Source organism: Raphanus sativus, unplaced genomic scaffold (genome assembly GCF_000801105.2).
Source record: "Raphanus sativus cultivar WK10039 unplaced genomic scaffold, ASM80110v3 Scaffold0963, whole genome shotgun sequence".
In the NCBI taxonomy this organism is placed as follows: Eukaryota; Viridiplantae; Streptophyta; class Magnoliopsida; order Brassicales; family Brassicaceae; genus Raphanus; species Raphanus sativus.
The window spans coordinates 13,310-27,479 of NW_026616277.1; the positions used below are offsets into that span (position 1 = coordinate 13,310).

The 14,170-nt window shown below is 38.6% G+C and overlaps 1 protein-coding gene and 3 pseudogenes across 2 annotated transcripts; 2 read left to right on the forward strand and 2 right to left on the reverse strand.

Moving 5' to 3' along the window:
* The first annotated feature begins 429 nt into the window (after nt 1–429).
* LOC108849835 (MADS-box protein SOC1) lies at nt 430–3,828 on the forward strand. Of its 2 annotated transcripts, none has more exons than XM_018623442.2 (8): nt 430–714; nt 1,173–1,376; nt 2,380–2,461; nt 2,652–2,713; nt 2,836–2,935; nt 3,019–3,060; nt 3,145–3,186; nt 3,462–3,828. In XM_018623442.2, exons 2-8 carry the CDS (start codon nt 1,216–1,218, stop codon nt 3,591–3,593), a joined length of 621 nt encoding a protein of 206 aa, XP_018478944.2. In that variant the 5' UTR covers nt 430–714; nt 1,173–1,215; the 3' UTR covers nt 3,594–3,828. The 2 variants fall into 2 exon arrangements, with proteins under 2 accessions (XP_018478944.2, XP_018478945.2); XM_018623443.2 differs by having other exon boundaries at nt 431–605.
* An 851-nt stretch (nt 3,829–4,679) lies between these two features.
* LOC130503463 (UTP:RNA uridylyltransferase 1-like) lies at nt 4,680–7,763 on the reverse strand (annotated as a pseudogene).
* A 717-nt stretch (nt 7,764–8,480) lies between these two features.
* Nucleotides 8,481–11,741, reverse strand: LOC130503460 (receptor-like serine/threonine-protein kinase At2g45590; annotated as a pseudogene).
* Nucleotides 11,742–12,265: 524 nt separating this feature from the next.
* On the forward strand, nt 12,266–14,167 carry LOC130503461 (cytochrome P450 76C3-like; annotated as a pseudogene).
* The last annotated feature ends 3 nt before the right edge of the window (nt 14,168–14,170 follow it).

Consider the following 14,170-nt stretch of genomic DNA (forward strand, 5'->3'; position numbering starts at 1 on the left):
TCCAAAATAAGTAAAGGATGAGGTTTCAAGCGACCATCATATTTGCGACACATATTACTATTTCTCATCCTTTTTTTGCCATTATTCTAATCTAAATTTAACACTTTTCAAAAGGGAAAAAAAAGGAAATTTGTTCTCCATTACTTCTTTTTAATCTGAGTATGGAAATACCCAAACTAATACTCAACGATAAATGCAACCTAGATATATAAAAAAAACCTAGATATATAATTTAGGTTTTTGGTATTCAAAAAACCTAGATATATAATTTAGGTTTTTGGTATTCAAATGAAATCTAAATCATAATATCATATAGACATGGTCACACATATCTAGTGTTGTGGAATTAATTCAAACATGGATAGCTTATCTTATCAAAGTCCACATACCACTAAACCAACTAGACTAACCATTGGTTGTTCCCTATTACCATAACCACATCAGGAGAGTGTGTGAGTCTTGTTTTTGTTTCTTTTTATTATTACACACAAATAGATGAAACGAGAAGATACTACTTCTTTTGCTACTTCCATAAATAGGTCTTTCCTTACGCATATAATCAAGTTTGTTCATCGTCTTCTCGTCGCCCCTCCATCAATACTTATGTTAGTATCTTATATCTATCTATTTATACATAATCGTGCTTCTTAATTTCCTCTTCCGTTACTCTCCTTAAATCCTTCCTGTTAGGGTTTTTAATCCTTTTGGCCACAGGTAAGATCTCTTTGTAATGGTCTCTTTCACTTTTTGATTTGTCCGATGGATTTATTTTCATTTTGGTCGATTTGATGTTTTGTTTCTGGGGTTATTTTTTGTTTTGTTTTGTTTAGGCTAAATCTGATGACAGGTTGCATATCTTTCAATTAACCCCTATAAGAAAAATAAAATAAAGGCTGCATATTTCATTCATTCTTAAGCAATCCATATATATCAACTATATAAATTTGTACTTTAGATTGGTTTGCTTTTCGGGTACTTAATCTTATCTCGTTGACTTCATCAGTATCCTTCCACCAAAAATAAATCCCAGGAAAAAGTTTTCTTTTTCTTTTTCTTTTCCAAATGGAATGTTTTATGTGTGTGAATTATCTTGTTATTGAGGTGGTTGAACCCTTGATCTCATGTTCTCTGCAAGTTAAAAAAAATCTTATATACATTTTTCTCTGTGAAAGAAAAATTAAATAAGGAATAAGAGATGGTGAGGGGAAAACTCAGATGAAGAGGATAGAAAATGCAACAAGCAGACAAGTGACTTTCTCTAAACGAAGGAATGGTTTGTTGAAGAAAGCCTTTGAGCTCTCAGTGCTTTGTGATGCTGAAGTTTCTCTGATCATCTTCTCTTCTAAGGGAAAACTTTATGAATTCGCCAGCTCCAAGTACGTTTTTCATATATATATCTTCTACAGAGAGAAATATGGAGAGAGTGAGAGAGTTTATACTATATCTAGGTTTATACATGGATTTGTTTGCTCTTTGTGGAATTACATCTCTTTGACGTTTTGGTTAGAGAGGGTGTTAAATGAGTTTCTTGGTTTCTACAGTGTTAAGGCTATTATTAAAGTAAAATCAAGTACACCATCTTGTTTTAATTGCTTGAGATGTCTCTCTCTCTCTATCTGTCATATTTAGTTTCTGAGTTATGATAAAAGTTAAAAATGCCAAAGAACTCTATAGCAAGTACTTTCGCACTTGTTATATATATTTGATCATCTCTTACTAGAGATCATGATCACACACACGTACAACTCCTTGAGTTTGTATTACAATTATTCTTTCTTGGGTTCGTTTAAGGATCAATTAGCATTCTTATGAATTGAAATGATACATGGTCTGGTGAAATTAATATTTTTCGTTTTTGCTTACAGCAAAATAGGATTTATCTAAGTGATGATTAGGATATTGTTTTACCATTCCGGATAGATAAATTACCTATGCTTCATTTCATCTTCATTCCTAATATAATGCAATTAAGTTGCTTACTATGTTCCTACTGTTTTCCACCTGATATTGCATCCATACTTATTATAGATTGTTTAGAGAATGAGAGAAATTATCTTGTACTGTTAAGTAGAAGGGAAACCAAATTTACTTTTGATCAAATGTTTCAGACCATCTGTCAATTTGTGAAAGTACGTCTTTCTCTCAACCTACTTACTAGTATAAAGAAAAGAGACTCACATTTCTTTATTTTCCAAAATTTGGGGTAAAAAACCCCAAATAGACAAGGCTTTCCAAGTCATGTCATTAAGTCTAGTGATTACTTTGACTAAGAAAGAATTTATGCTCTTAAATTGTCTGCTTGAGTTCCAGTTCCAGAGAAATTGAGTTGTTTCTTACACTGTGCTAACTTAATTTTTGATGAATTTATGTTTCTAACAGTATGCAAGATACCATAGATCGTTATCTGACGCATACCAAGGATCGAATCAGCAACAAACCGGTTTCTGAAGAAAATATGCAGGTTAAATATGATCTTGTGTACCAGTTTTTTTATATAACTACTTAAGTACAAAGATCAAAATGACTAAAGAAAAAATAATCATAGTCTGTATATAGTCTCAGTGTCACATATATATTAGCATCTCAATGTCACTATTAGCGTACATATGAAAAATAATCCCATGCAATAACATTGTTGATATAACCAACAGCATTTGAAACATGAAGCAGCAAACATGATGAAGAAAATTGAACAACTTGAAGCTTCCAAACGGTATAAACACGTCATACACTTGTATCTTTGCAATTTTGCTGTTGTTAAACGTCAAACACGTCATATATATATTTATGGTAAGAGTGATCGAGTTAAGTGTTTTTCATTCTTGCTTTAATTAGTAAACTCTTGGGAGAAGGCATAGGATCATGCTCGATTGAGGAGCTGCAGCACATTGAGACCCAACTTGAGAAAAGTGTCAAATGCATTCGAGCAAGAAAGGTATACATGTATATTTATTTAGATCATCCCCAGATTATTATTCTGATAAACCCATTCATAACTTAATTGCTCATTTCTATTAGACTCAAGTGTTTAAGGAACAAATTGAGCAGCTCAAGCAAAAGGTAAAGAGACTCAACTGGTAGAATATTACAACTTAGTAACCTTCTTGTGTTTGCTTCTAACAACTGGAACTAAAAACTTTGCAGGAGAAAACTCTAGCTGCAGAAAACCAGAAACTCATTGAAAAGGTACACTACTATAAACGAATTTCTCCGAAGGGTCTCAAGTTAGGGTTTCACATTTGTTTTTTTATTCCGTCAAGGTTGAAAATATTTTGGTTCTTTTTTTGCCTTTTTGGTTAGGGGTCTACTAGTTCTTCTTGGTTACTATTCACCTTTTACATTCGCATTATAATCCCAAGACGGTCATGACCTTCAGAACTTGGACCCCTATGTGTTGTTATAACTTATTTGTATCTATTAGTTTTGTATATAATATAGATATTTGTAACTATATATTGCAGTGGGGATCTCATGAAATCGAAGTTTGGTCTAAGAAGAAACAAGAAAGTGGAAGAGGTGACGAAGAGAGTAGTCCAAGTTCTGAAGTAGAGACAGAATTGTTCATTGGGTTGCCTTCTTCTTCAAGAAAGTGAAGAAACCACTCTTCCAACAACAGCAAATATGCAAAAGAAACCCTAAGTAAAAACAGGTTTAGCAGTGAGTCTGTAAGGACAAGTAACAAAACACTAAACCTGCTTCCCGTGTTGTCTTCTTTTTCTCTCACTCTTTGCTTTTAAACTAAACTGCTTGTGTTATGATGTATCTATGTTCTTCTACACTTGCCTACCTAGATGTTTATATGTTTATTTTCATTTTCAAGTCTTGTTATCATGTATCCAATTATGCTTTTCGCTCCAAATCAGGAATACATATATATATATATATATATATATATATATATATATATATATCTAGCTTATATTTATAGGACAATCAGAATAAAATATATATAAGGCATCAACATCAATATTATCTACAAGATTTTCTAGGGTGAAAGAGCTGCAAGGCATCAACATTCTCTACAAAAGTTTATAAAAAAATTCTAACAAAGAACAGAAATATAATCAAGAAAGATAGACTAAAAAGGAAAAATCAATTTATTGGCCAATAAATTTTCAACATGTTCTTTGCCAAATGGTAAAGCTATTTTTAATTATTAACTTTTTATTGTTTAATTAAACTTCTAAATATAAATTTAATAATGTTTAGAATTTTATTTGAAAAACTAATAAATGAAATGCTCTAACACTCAAGTTTTCGGACATTCATATAAATTTTATTTTTATTTTTAGTTTTATAATATCTTAAAATCCTTTTAGATATTTAGGATATACATGCTAGTTTTTTTACTTTTTAAGTTGAAAATTGAAATACGCGGAGTGAATGAGCCATAGTTCGATGCAAATCAATAATCCAATCCTCTTATGTGAATAAATCTCACAATTAGCCCAAGATTTACATACAAAAAGTAAAAGCCCGTTAAAATAAATAAGTATGGGCCTAACAGAATCCATTCACTTTCATCCTCTCGTTAATCAACCTCCTCGCCTCAAAACAGAAACCTCCTTCGTTCAGACGCATGTTATGTATCTTTGGATCTGGTCTGTGAACTAATGGTTTAGTAAAGATATGCCTACTTTTTTTTTCCGTTTCTCCTCTTAAAGAACAACTACAGTCTATAATCAAACAAATACTATTTGATAGTGTCGCAAGCAACCATCCAAAACAACAAAAAAAAACAAGTGGAGGGAGAGAGAGAATCTAAACATAAATATATACAAGCCAACAACACACGAACCTGATTCAATTTTTGTGAAACTTAATTGTGGCCTTGGCCATTGCTAATATTATTATTATCTCCAGGAACATATGGTTCGAATAGCTTGGCAGATGGGTTAGGATCCTGATGCATAATCTTTGCAGCTCGCTCGAACTCTTCCCTCAACACTCTGATACTAAACTTATCCACAACCCGACCCAGATCATGGCTTGTCTCAAACGGATCCTCGATGCATATCAAGTGCCTATCGTTCCCAACCCTCCTCGTCCAGTCCTTCTCTCGCTTCCTGCAACAACAGCAAAACATCTCATGTTTTTTTTTTTTTTCTCAGAGACTGCTTTACAGTAACAGTATATTGAGTGTGAGCTTTACCCAAGTATGGAACCGGTGCGGACAGATACAACGGTATTGGCATAGTCGTGCCCGTAAGCCCAGTAGTTGAAAAATCCCCACACCAGCTCGGCTATGGTCTCCCTGTTACTTGATCCGAACGTACTCAGTCTTTCAACATTATCAAAGTATGCGCACCGGATATTATCAACCCGAACTGAGTATGTCGGCTCCATCTCCTGCACAGAGGCGAAAAGAGAAAGCCCTTTTCAATAAAAGTTACCTTACACATAAGATTTGTCATATAGTTATCAGTTATCATACAAACCTGTAAGCAAGGAAGGATTGGTGGGCTACGTAGTTGTAAGTAATGAATGCACATAAGAACATACCTGCAAAAGTTTCATACATAAGAAACAAAAGTCTCTTATGATTGTTTCGTGAAATATAGATTCATTTTGAAAGTAAGGAGGAACTTACGCATAGCTGGAGAGTGTTCCTTGATAAGTTTCATTGACCTTTCTCGATTTCGCCCAGTGTTTGACAATGAAAGCTAATTGCCTTAGACGGCCATCTATCTGCGAGTAGTCCCGCAGGAGCTTTGTGTTCACGACAGCTAGCACATTGTTGATACATATATCACACGATATCCCAGTGACAGGATCCATGAGTTTCACTATTGGAACTCTAGCTCGTGTCAGTGCCTACAAAATTAACATGTCTCATATATATATATATACTCACAAGATTCATAGCCATAAGGATACATGATCAATATTTATTTTACCTGAACATTCTGGAAGTCATTTGATTCCAAAATATCTGCAAGTTTCAACAGCATCTCTGATTTGTTGACATCATCGTCTTCGATCGCAAGGCAAACATCGATGTCGCTCTTCGGAAAAGCCAAAGGAGTTGGCACATGACCCGTAGAGATATAGCTTTGCGTTAGGCCATTCATTGGCGACTAGATTGTCTAGCTTGGCCATTAGTTGTTTCTGCTTCTCCAGCTCCTCTTCTGCGGGAATCAGGGACTTGTACACAGCAATGAAAGGTGCATCATGCCTGCGGATGTCGTTTCGGCATGCCATGTACCTTTTAACATTTCTTAACCTTTGGCCGAGTAACCACTGACCTCGAGTGTCCATTCTCGATTCCTGATAACAAAAAACCCAAACTTAAAAACAAATTTTACAGCCTAAAGAATAAGCATACTAACACCATCACGCAATGTTTCCAGTAAAGTCACTAGTTAGCATATTAAAACTGTATGAGAGCTACAGATCCTGTATCACCTTTTCGCGAGAAGTCCTGCTAGTTTTCTTCCCATCTTTGGCATCAGTTTCGTCTTCAACCAATACAGACTCAACAATATCTCTCCAAAACTCTCATTTTCTTCATCAGCAGGGCCAATCTCCCCATTGCCTTCCCTCTTTCCCTTACTCAATTGTCCCAATTCCTCTTTGTATTGACCACCACCTCCACCACCACGAGCTTCCTTGTTCAGCATCGAAAACGAATCCTGTGCATCAGCTGCCGATACAGAATGCAGATTTTTACCCATAGGTGGTCCAGGATGATCAATCTGTTGGCTAAGATTGAACCTTCCCTCACTCTGGATAGATAATCTCCTTAACCTATCATTCTCAGCACTCAAATCAACACCACTTTTATCCCATACATTAGAACCCTCGCCCTTTGCATTATCATGATTCATGTGAGAACTACCCATCATTCCTCTACCATCATAACTTCTCTGGAAACTACCCAACATCCCTCTATCATCATGACTTCTCTGGAAATTACCCATCATTCCTCTATCATCATGATTCCTCTGGAAACCACCCATCATCCCTCTGTCATCATGATTCCTCTGGAAATTACCCATCATTCCTCTATCATCATGATGACTTCTCTGTGAACTACCTATCATCCCTCTATCACCATCCCTACTTCCCAAATCTCTATCAAATCCTCGTTGACTACTAGAGAATCCAGGAGGAGGAGGAGGAGGAGTAGACTTGGAACCACCCCTGCCGTTATTACCAATGGGACCCCAGTTCCCTCTCCCATGCTCCCAAGACGAGGAAAGTTTGGATCTTTGCTAGAGTTGAGGCTCCCGTTGAGAAACCCACCACCACCACCATTAAGGCTTTGAGTAGCATCTCCCGAAAAAGAACCAAAAACAAGCCTTTGCGGCGGCGACTGCTGAATCGAGTGATGATTAACAGCTCCATTAAACCCTAATCTATAAGCAGCATCTTCTGCTGATTCTCTTTGATTCCCATCGAATTGGTTTGAAGTAAAAGGGTTTTGCTGAAATTGAGGAAACCCTAACAGATTGGGCGAGAAGTTGGGAGGCGATGATGAGGCGTGCGGCCAAGGAGGAGGAGTACCGTTGGACGGCCAATTAGACGGAGTGAAAGAATTAACGGTTGGGCCAACGGCTGCGATTGCTGGATCGACAGCGAACGACTGTTGTTGCTGCTGCTGGGGAGGAGGAGGAGATGGTCTGATCGATGGATTGGTATTGTTTGGTCTGCTGGTTAGGTCTTCTGTGTAGAAGGGAGAGTAGATACTCTCCGCCGTTGTTTTCTGACGGTGGAACTGGAGAGTCACCTCCTCCACCTTCCGCCATTGAAGAGGAGAGAGAGAGAGAGAAAGAAAGTGAGATACTTTGCGACGATTTTTGGCAAGTCAGACGATCTTTCAGTTTCTCTCAGTGTCTTGTATGAACCGATCCGATCTCGTGTGTCCGCTTTTTTATATATTTATGATACTCTCTCCACCGTCCGATGTTTGGATTTTTTATATTTTCTTAACTAATTAATTAATTAGGAAATCATCTAATTTTTTTAACCAAAAAAAAAGAAGAAGGAAATCATATAATTTTTTCTTTTAATTTAAAAAGTGCTATTTTTTTTAAATGGTACAAAACAGGCAAACATTGCCTTAAACCGGTTGAAAACCGATCTCTAACTAAACCACACTGCAATGTCAATATGACAGCAGTTCTTAACCCCTTTGCTGCAGAGTTGATGAGAGCGTTTTGGGTTTTATCCTCATGACTAGCTGTTCCCTTATGTTTAAGCAAAGCATCTTCAGCTATTTTTAGATTTATTATGAAACCAAATGTTTGATTACTGGAAGGAAATAATCAAGTGCATTGGTTTGGCAACCATAGTGGAATGCAAACATGACACTTTTGGGGGAGTTACCTTAAGAATACTCACCAACCTTTCTTCACCCCTCATATTGCTTTCACTTTCGTTCCTTCTTCTCATTATAACTCTTTTCCTCCTTTAGTAGAGACAACTTATAGGTTCTAATTTGTACTTAGATTCAACATATTGCTACCTCAAACAAAATGGTTAAAAAGTGGTCTAAATATTAGATTCTGCATTAGGAGTTGAAAGAGTCTGCAATGACATTCTAATCTTCATAACTATTTGCAAGAATCTAATGTTATGGAATTAAACCAGTTTCTACAACTTGCAATTAAAACTAAACCACATCATCTTTCACCGTGCTTTCTTCCTTGACTTAAATGGAAACCCCATAGGCGGCGACGGTGAGAACTCAAACGGCAAATGCGGTGGCTCAGACGCACCGGTAAGCATCTCAACAATCTCCTTCATCGTCGGTCTCTTAACCGGAGATCTCTGCAGACAGAGTAACGCAATGGTAACACAAAGAACCGCTTGCTCTTTCTCCAAAGAATGTATAGATTTATCAACCAACTCCAACAAAGTTACCGTGACAAGCCAACTGCTTAGCCCATGATATCAGATTAGCCCTCTCAAACTCCGACATAGGCGATGCGGACACCTGCAACGGCCGTCTCCCCGAGACAAGAAACCAAAGCAGAACCCCAAAACTATAAAACATCACATTTCTCAGACAAAGCACCTCCTCCTCCACCACCACCGCATTCCGGCGCAATGTAGCACACCGTACCTCTCATACTCGGTGTGCTGCTTACTCCTCCGCTCTTCTGAACATTCACATCACACCACAAAACCAGAATCTTGACTCTGTTTTTAACTGATTTTAGATCTCCGCTTAACCCATCTACCCACCAATCTATACTATTCCTCTTTTTCCTCTTGGTAGGGTTATGATGATGATCATCTGTCTCTGTGAAACCAAGAGTCATGCTTGAGATCGAGCTTAACCCTCTCTTTTTTTTCTTCTTCTTCCTCTTCTTTCTAGTCCTCTTCGCAAAACTCTTCCTTCCACCACTCTCTAGGCTTTCTTTTCTTCTTCTTTCTTCTTCTTAGAGACTGATGATGATGATGGTGATGACCCATCACCATTTTTGATCCATCCCTTGTTGTTGTTGCTACTCTCTTTCTTAATCTCACTCCCAATCCACTCCATCACGTAGTCTTTCACACTCCCTGTCTCTATCCCTCCTCTGCTTCCACCACCGTTGCTGTCCTGTTTCCACCACCAATCCCTCTTCGAACCCCGCTTTCTGCTGCTTACTCTCCACACTCATTTGCTCCAAACAGCTCTCAGTCACACTCCCTTTCTCCGGAGATAGTACCACCGATGCTGCTCCTCCCGGAGACGCCGCCGTGTCAAGACGCTAACAGCACAATTCTCCGGCGAGGGTATCAATGCCGGTCCTGGAGACGCCGTCGTCAAGACGCTGACGCACAATTCTCCGGCGACTGTATCAACCCCGGTCCCGGAGACGCCGTGAAAACGCTACTTCCACAACCATTCTCCGGCGAGAAACTCACGGCGTTATTACCCTCTTCGAACAGAGTGATCACGCTCTCACTCTCCTCGAGAATCGACCCGTTATTATCTTCTTCAACAACAACAACAGCAACATCCTTCCTCTTCTCATCATCATCATCTTCCTCAATCAGAACCCTAGTCTCGTCGTTCCCACCACCACTACTAACCACCAAAGCCTCAGACTTTACCCTCGCGAGACCGAAATCTCCGATCTTTGCCCTGAAACCAGCATCCAAAAGAACGTTACTCGGCTTCACATCTCCGTGGATGATCGGAGGATCGCAGCAATGGTGAAGAAACTCCATCCCTTTGGCAACATCCGTCGCAATCTCAAACCTTTTCCTCCAATCCATAAGCCCTCGCCGCACTGAGACCGAGAAGCGCGTCCTGCAGGCTCCGATTCTCCATGAGCTCGTAGACGAGGACGAGCCTCCGGTTACGGCGTCGGAGGAGAATCCGAGGAGAGAGACGACGTGCGGGAACTAATTAAGTGAGAGGAGAGAGAGAGCTCGTTGTGAAACTCGCGCTCGCCCTGGAGAGACCCGGCGGAGGAGTCCATGACTTTGACGGCGAGGGAGGGTCCGCGTAGGGAGATCGGCTCTGTAGACGGTGCCGAACCCGCCGTGGCCGAGCTGGGATGAGTCGGAGAAGGAGTTCGTCGCGCGGCGGAGCTGGGAGTAGGAGAAGCGGCGGCATTGGTAGTGCTGGGGAGAGGTCGCCGGGGCGAGATCTGAGGGAGCGGTTCGGTTACGGGAGAGTTTCCGGTAAAGAAGTATGGTTATGATGATGAGTAGAGCTCCGGTTAAGGCGAGAGAACCGGTTAGGAATAAAGGAAGGGGGGTATGGAGACTGTGGTGGTGATTGTTGTCGGGGAGTATCTGGCGGAGAGAGGCGAGATGGCATTTTTGGAAAGATTGATATGTTTCAAGTCGGAGGAGGATCCATAGAAGAAGAAGGTAAGGTGTTGATAAGGGAGCGTGACGAAACGGGGGCTCTTAAAGCGCGTGGAGGTTGAGATTCACGGGTTTTCGGGTTTTTAGTTTGAAAGGGTCCCACTGGGGGGACCTATGAGAGTTAATTGGGGAAGGAAGTGATGGTGAAGTCAACCTCACTCGCCTTCGTGGAGAGACACGCGCATTTGTCTTGTCATGTTGGAGTGTCGTTAGAGCTAATATGTTAATTAAACAACCAACAGGACATTGTTCTATCGACTAAGCCATGTGATTATGTTTGAATAATTTGGATATAGATCTCTATTAAAAAAAAAAGAATTTATCTACTCGGAAGCTAGATATTTAATAGCTATTTTTGTATAATCATAGATTTTTTTTTAAAAAATTATGGATCTGTTCCTTTTTATATGCAAAACGTGCTAGTGACGTCGGCGAGAAGAGGCATTGTTCTGGTCGCTTTTTTGTGTGATTAGATTTTGACCTTTTCAGAGTCGTCCTTTATCGTTTTGGTCCGACTCTTGTTGGATTTTTCGCTTTGTGGTTTTGTTTTGCTTTGCTTTGGTTTACTTTTTACCCAATTTCGAACCAAAATACAAGTCACTAGGTGTAATTAGGGGGTGACTTGGTAACGTCACTTTTTAACTCTAAAAAGAGCAAAAAGAAAAGCGACACACATAAAGCTATTTTCAGGTTATTGCAGATTCAAATGAATCTTTTTGCTAAGTTTCTTTTTTTCAAAAAAGAGAATCGAGATTGGAGAAGAAGAAGTGATTGAGTAAAGTAAATATAGAAATGTTCATGTGAGTTCCACTACTTAACCTCCTTTTTTTCTTAAATAAAAAAATAAGAATCATTCAAAACTACTATACGGAGCGTTACAGCCAACACTTGTCGGGGCCCGTGACTTTGGCCCTCCAACTCTCCACCATCGTTACATAAAAGTTACTAGTATAACTTTATAATCTTCTATTGTTTTGTTTTAATATGTACCTGTAATTTTTTTGTTTATGTTCCACACAATCATCCAAGCATTAAACACTAATGTTGATAATAGGATTACAGGAACAAACTATTTGATCCAAGGTTATTAACTAGATAATTTTTTTTTTTATGTTTCAGAATGAACATCCAAACTCTATACGGTTGTATGATTGTACATGGTTGCTAAAACAAAATTTCCACGTTCTATGTAAAGACACATTGACAAATATGGACGGTTTATATCGCAAGACAAGTGTATAATAAATGAGTCGATCGGTCCACCAAGAATTTGAAATGTGTTCTGATTTCTTCAAGAGTTGCAACCATGTACACGTGACAGTTCTACGAAGGTGTGATTATCTTGAAAGGAGATATATAGTTTTTCACTCTACATATAAAAGATATGCACTATATAATTTTATTTTCATTATAAAGAAAAAAGCACAAGGAGAGCAAATTGTTGTGAACTGAAATGTGCGTCATGTCCCTGCTCCTATGTTTAGTCTTACCATGCGTCCTTTTCTTTTTCCTTTTCTCCATCGTAAAAACGAGAAGCAATTCTCGCTGCGGTTGTGGAGCCACACTTCCGCCGGTCCTCAAAAGCTGCCAGTGGTTGGAAACATATTCCAAGTCGGATACAGTCCTCACCGTTCGCTCACTGCTCTCTCGAAAACTCATGGACCAATAATGGGTCTAAAACTTGAAGTTTAACTACCATAGTCATATCTTCACCAGAGGCAGCAAAAGAGGCACTAAAGACACAAGACCGTAATTTATCTGCCCGAACCTTTAATGATCCGGTTCAAGTCTTTGGACCACCATGAATATTCTGTTGCATGGGGTCCTCCTTCAGCTCGTTGGAGGTAGTTTTCTCTCTCTCAATGTGACTATGAACTTGATCAATCCCCTATAGCAAGTAAGATCCTTATTCAAAGAGTGGGAGAACTGCCATAGTATAATAAAAAAATCTACTACATTTCCTATTTCTATTGGCTTGCATGGGGTAGTTTTAGCTTAGGTAAGGATCAATAGGTCATCCTGTAGTATGATTTGTAATTATTCAAAAAATTACACATTAATTTGATATCCTCTATTTTACGCTTTTAAGAGTTCCGGATTCACAACCAAACACTAGATGGTATTTTAATATCACATAGTTAATTTGGTTTTATGTTTATGTTCATTTTCTTAAACCATATTAGTATTTTTATATTGTATAGACGTAAGTTGCACAAAGTATGAAAACATTCTCCAATACAAGTCAGTTTAAACAAAAATGACCAAAGGAAATTTTATTTACACATAAAGGTTTTTTAAATTTATATTAAGGTTTACATCATTTCAGGTTTCTAAGGAAGATAACAACAATGCACTATCAACGCAACGCCTAAACGCAATGGAGGAAATCATGAGTTTCATTAACAAATGTTGTGAGAGAGAAGAAGCTGTTGACATAGCTCGTGCTTTTTCGTCACAGCTCTCAATATCATCTCAAATGCTTTATTTTCCAGGGACTTCGCGACCCATGATTCCAAGTCATCTCATGAGTACCACAACACGGTGATTAGCTTGATGAACGTCACGGGAAAACCCAACGTTGGAGATTATTTCCCGTTTCTTATGTTTCTTGATCTACAAGGCACCCGTAAAGAAGCAACGCTTTGCACAGAGAGGTTATTCAAGGTTTTTCAAGATTTCATCAATGCTCGGATGGCTAAGAGATCATCTCATACAAAGCGTGAAGATGGTTCGAGCTTTGATATGCTAGATACCCTTCTGGATCTACACAGGAAAACAAAGCAGAACTGAGTTTTAAATGATAATCAAACACTTTCTTCAAGTAAGTCTTGATAGTTAATTAAATAAATTAAAATTACTTCTCATATAACTATATATACATATAGGACTTGTTTACAGCGAGTACAGACACAAACTCTAGTACAATGGAATGGGCAATGTCGGAGCTGATCCGTAACCCGGAGAAAATGGTCAAAAGCTCAGAGTGAGATACAGCAAGTGATAGGTAAAAACAGCGTCGTTCAGGAGTCTGATATCTCTAGGCTTCCTTACTTGCAAGCAATTGTGAAAGAAACTCTTCGTTTGCATCCACCAGCTCCTTTGATCCTCGAAAATCAGAAATCGGATGTCCACATCTTTGGTTTCTCATTCCTAAAAACGCCTCGTATATAATCATATATCATGTGAAGATTCACTACTTATAACTAACTTGGGAAGCACGCTAACCTAATTTCTTTTTTTCTTTAAAAGGTTTTGGTGAACGTCTGGACGATAGGAAGAGACTCGAGTGTATGGGAGAATCCGATGAGGTTTGAACCAGAAAAGGTTCTTATTACGAGAAATCGATGTGAAAGGCAAA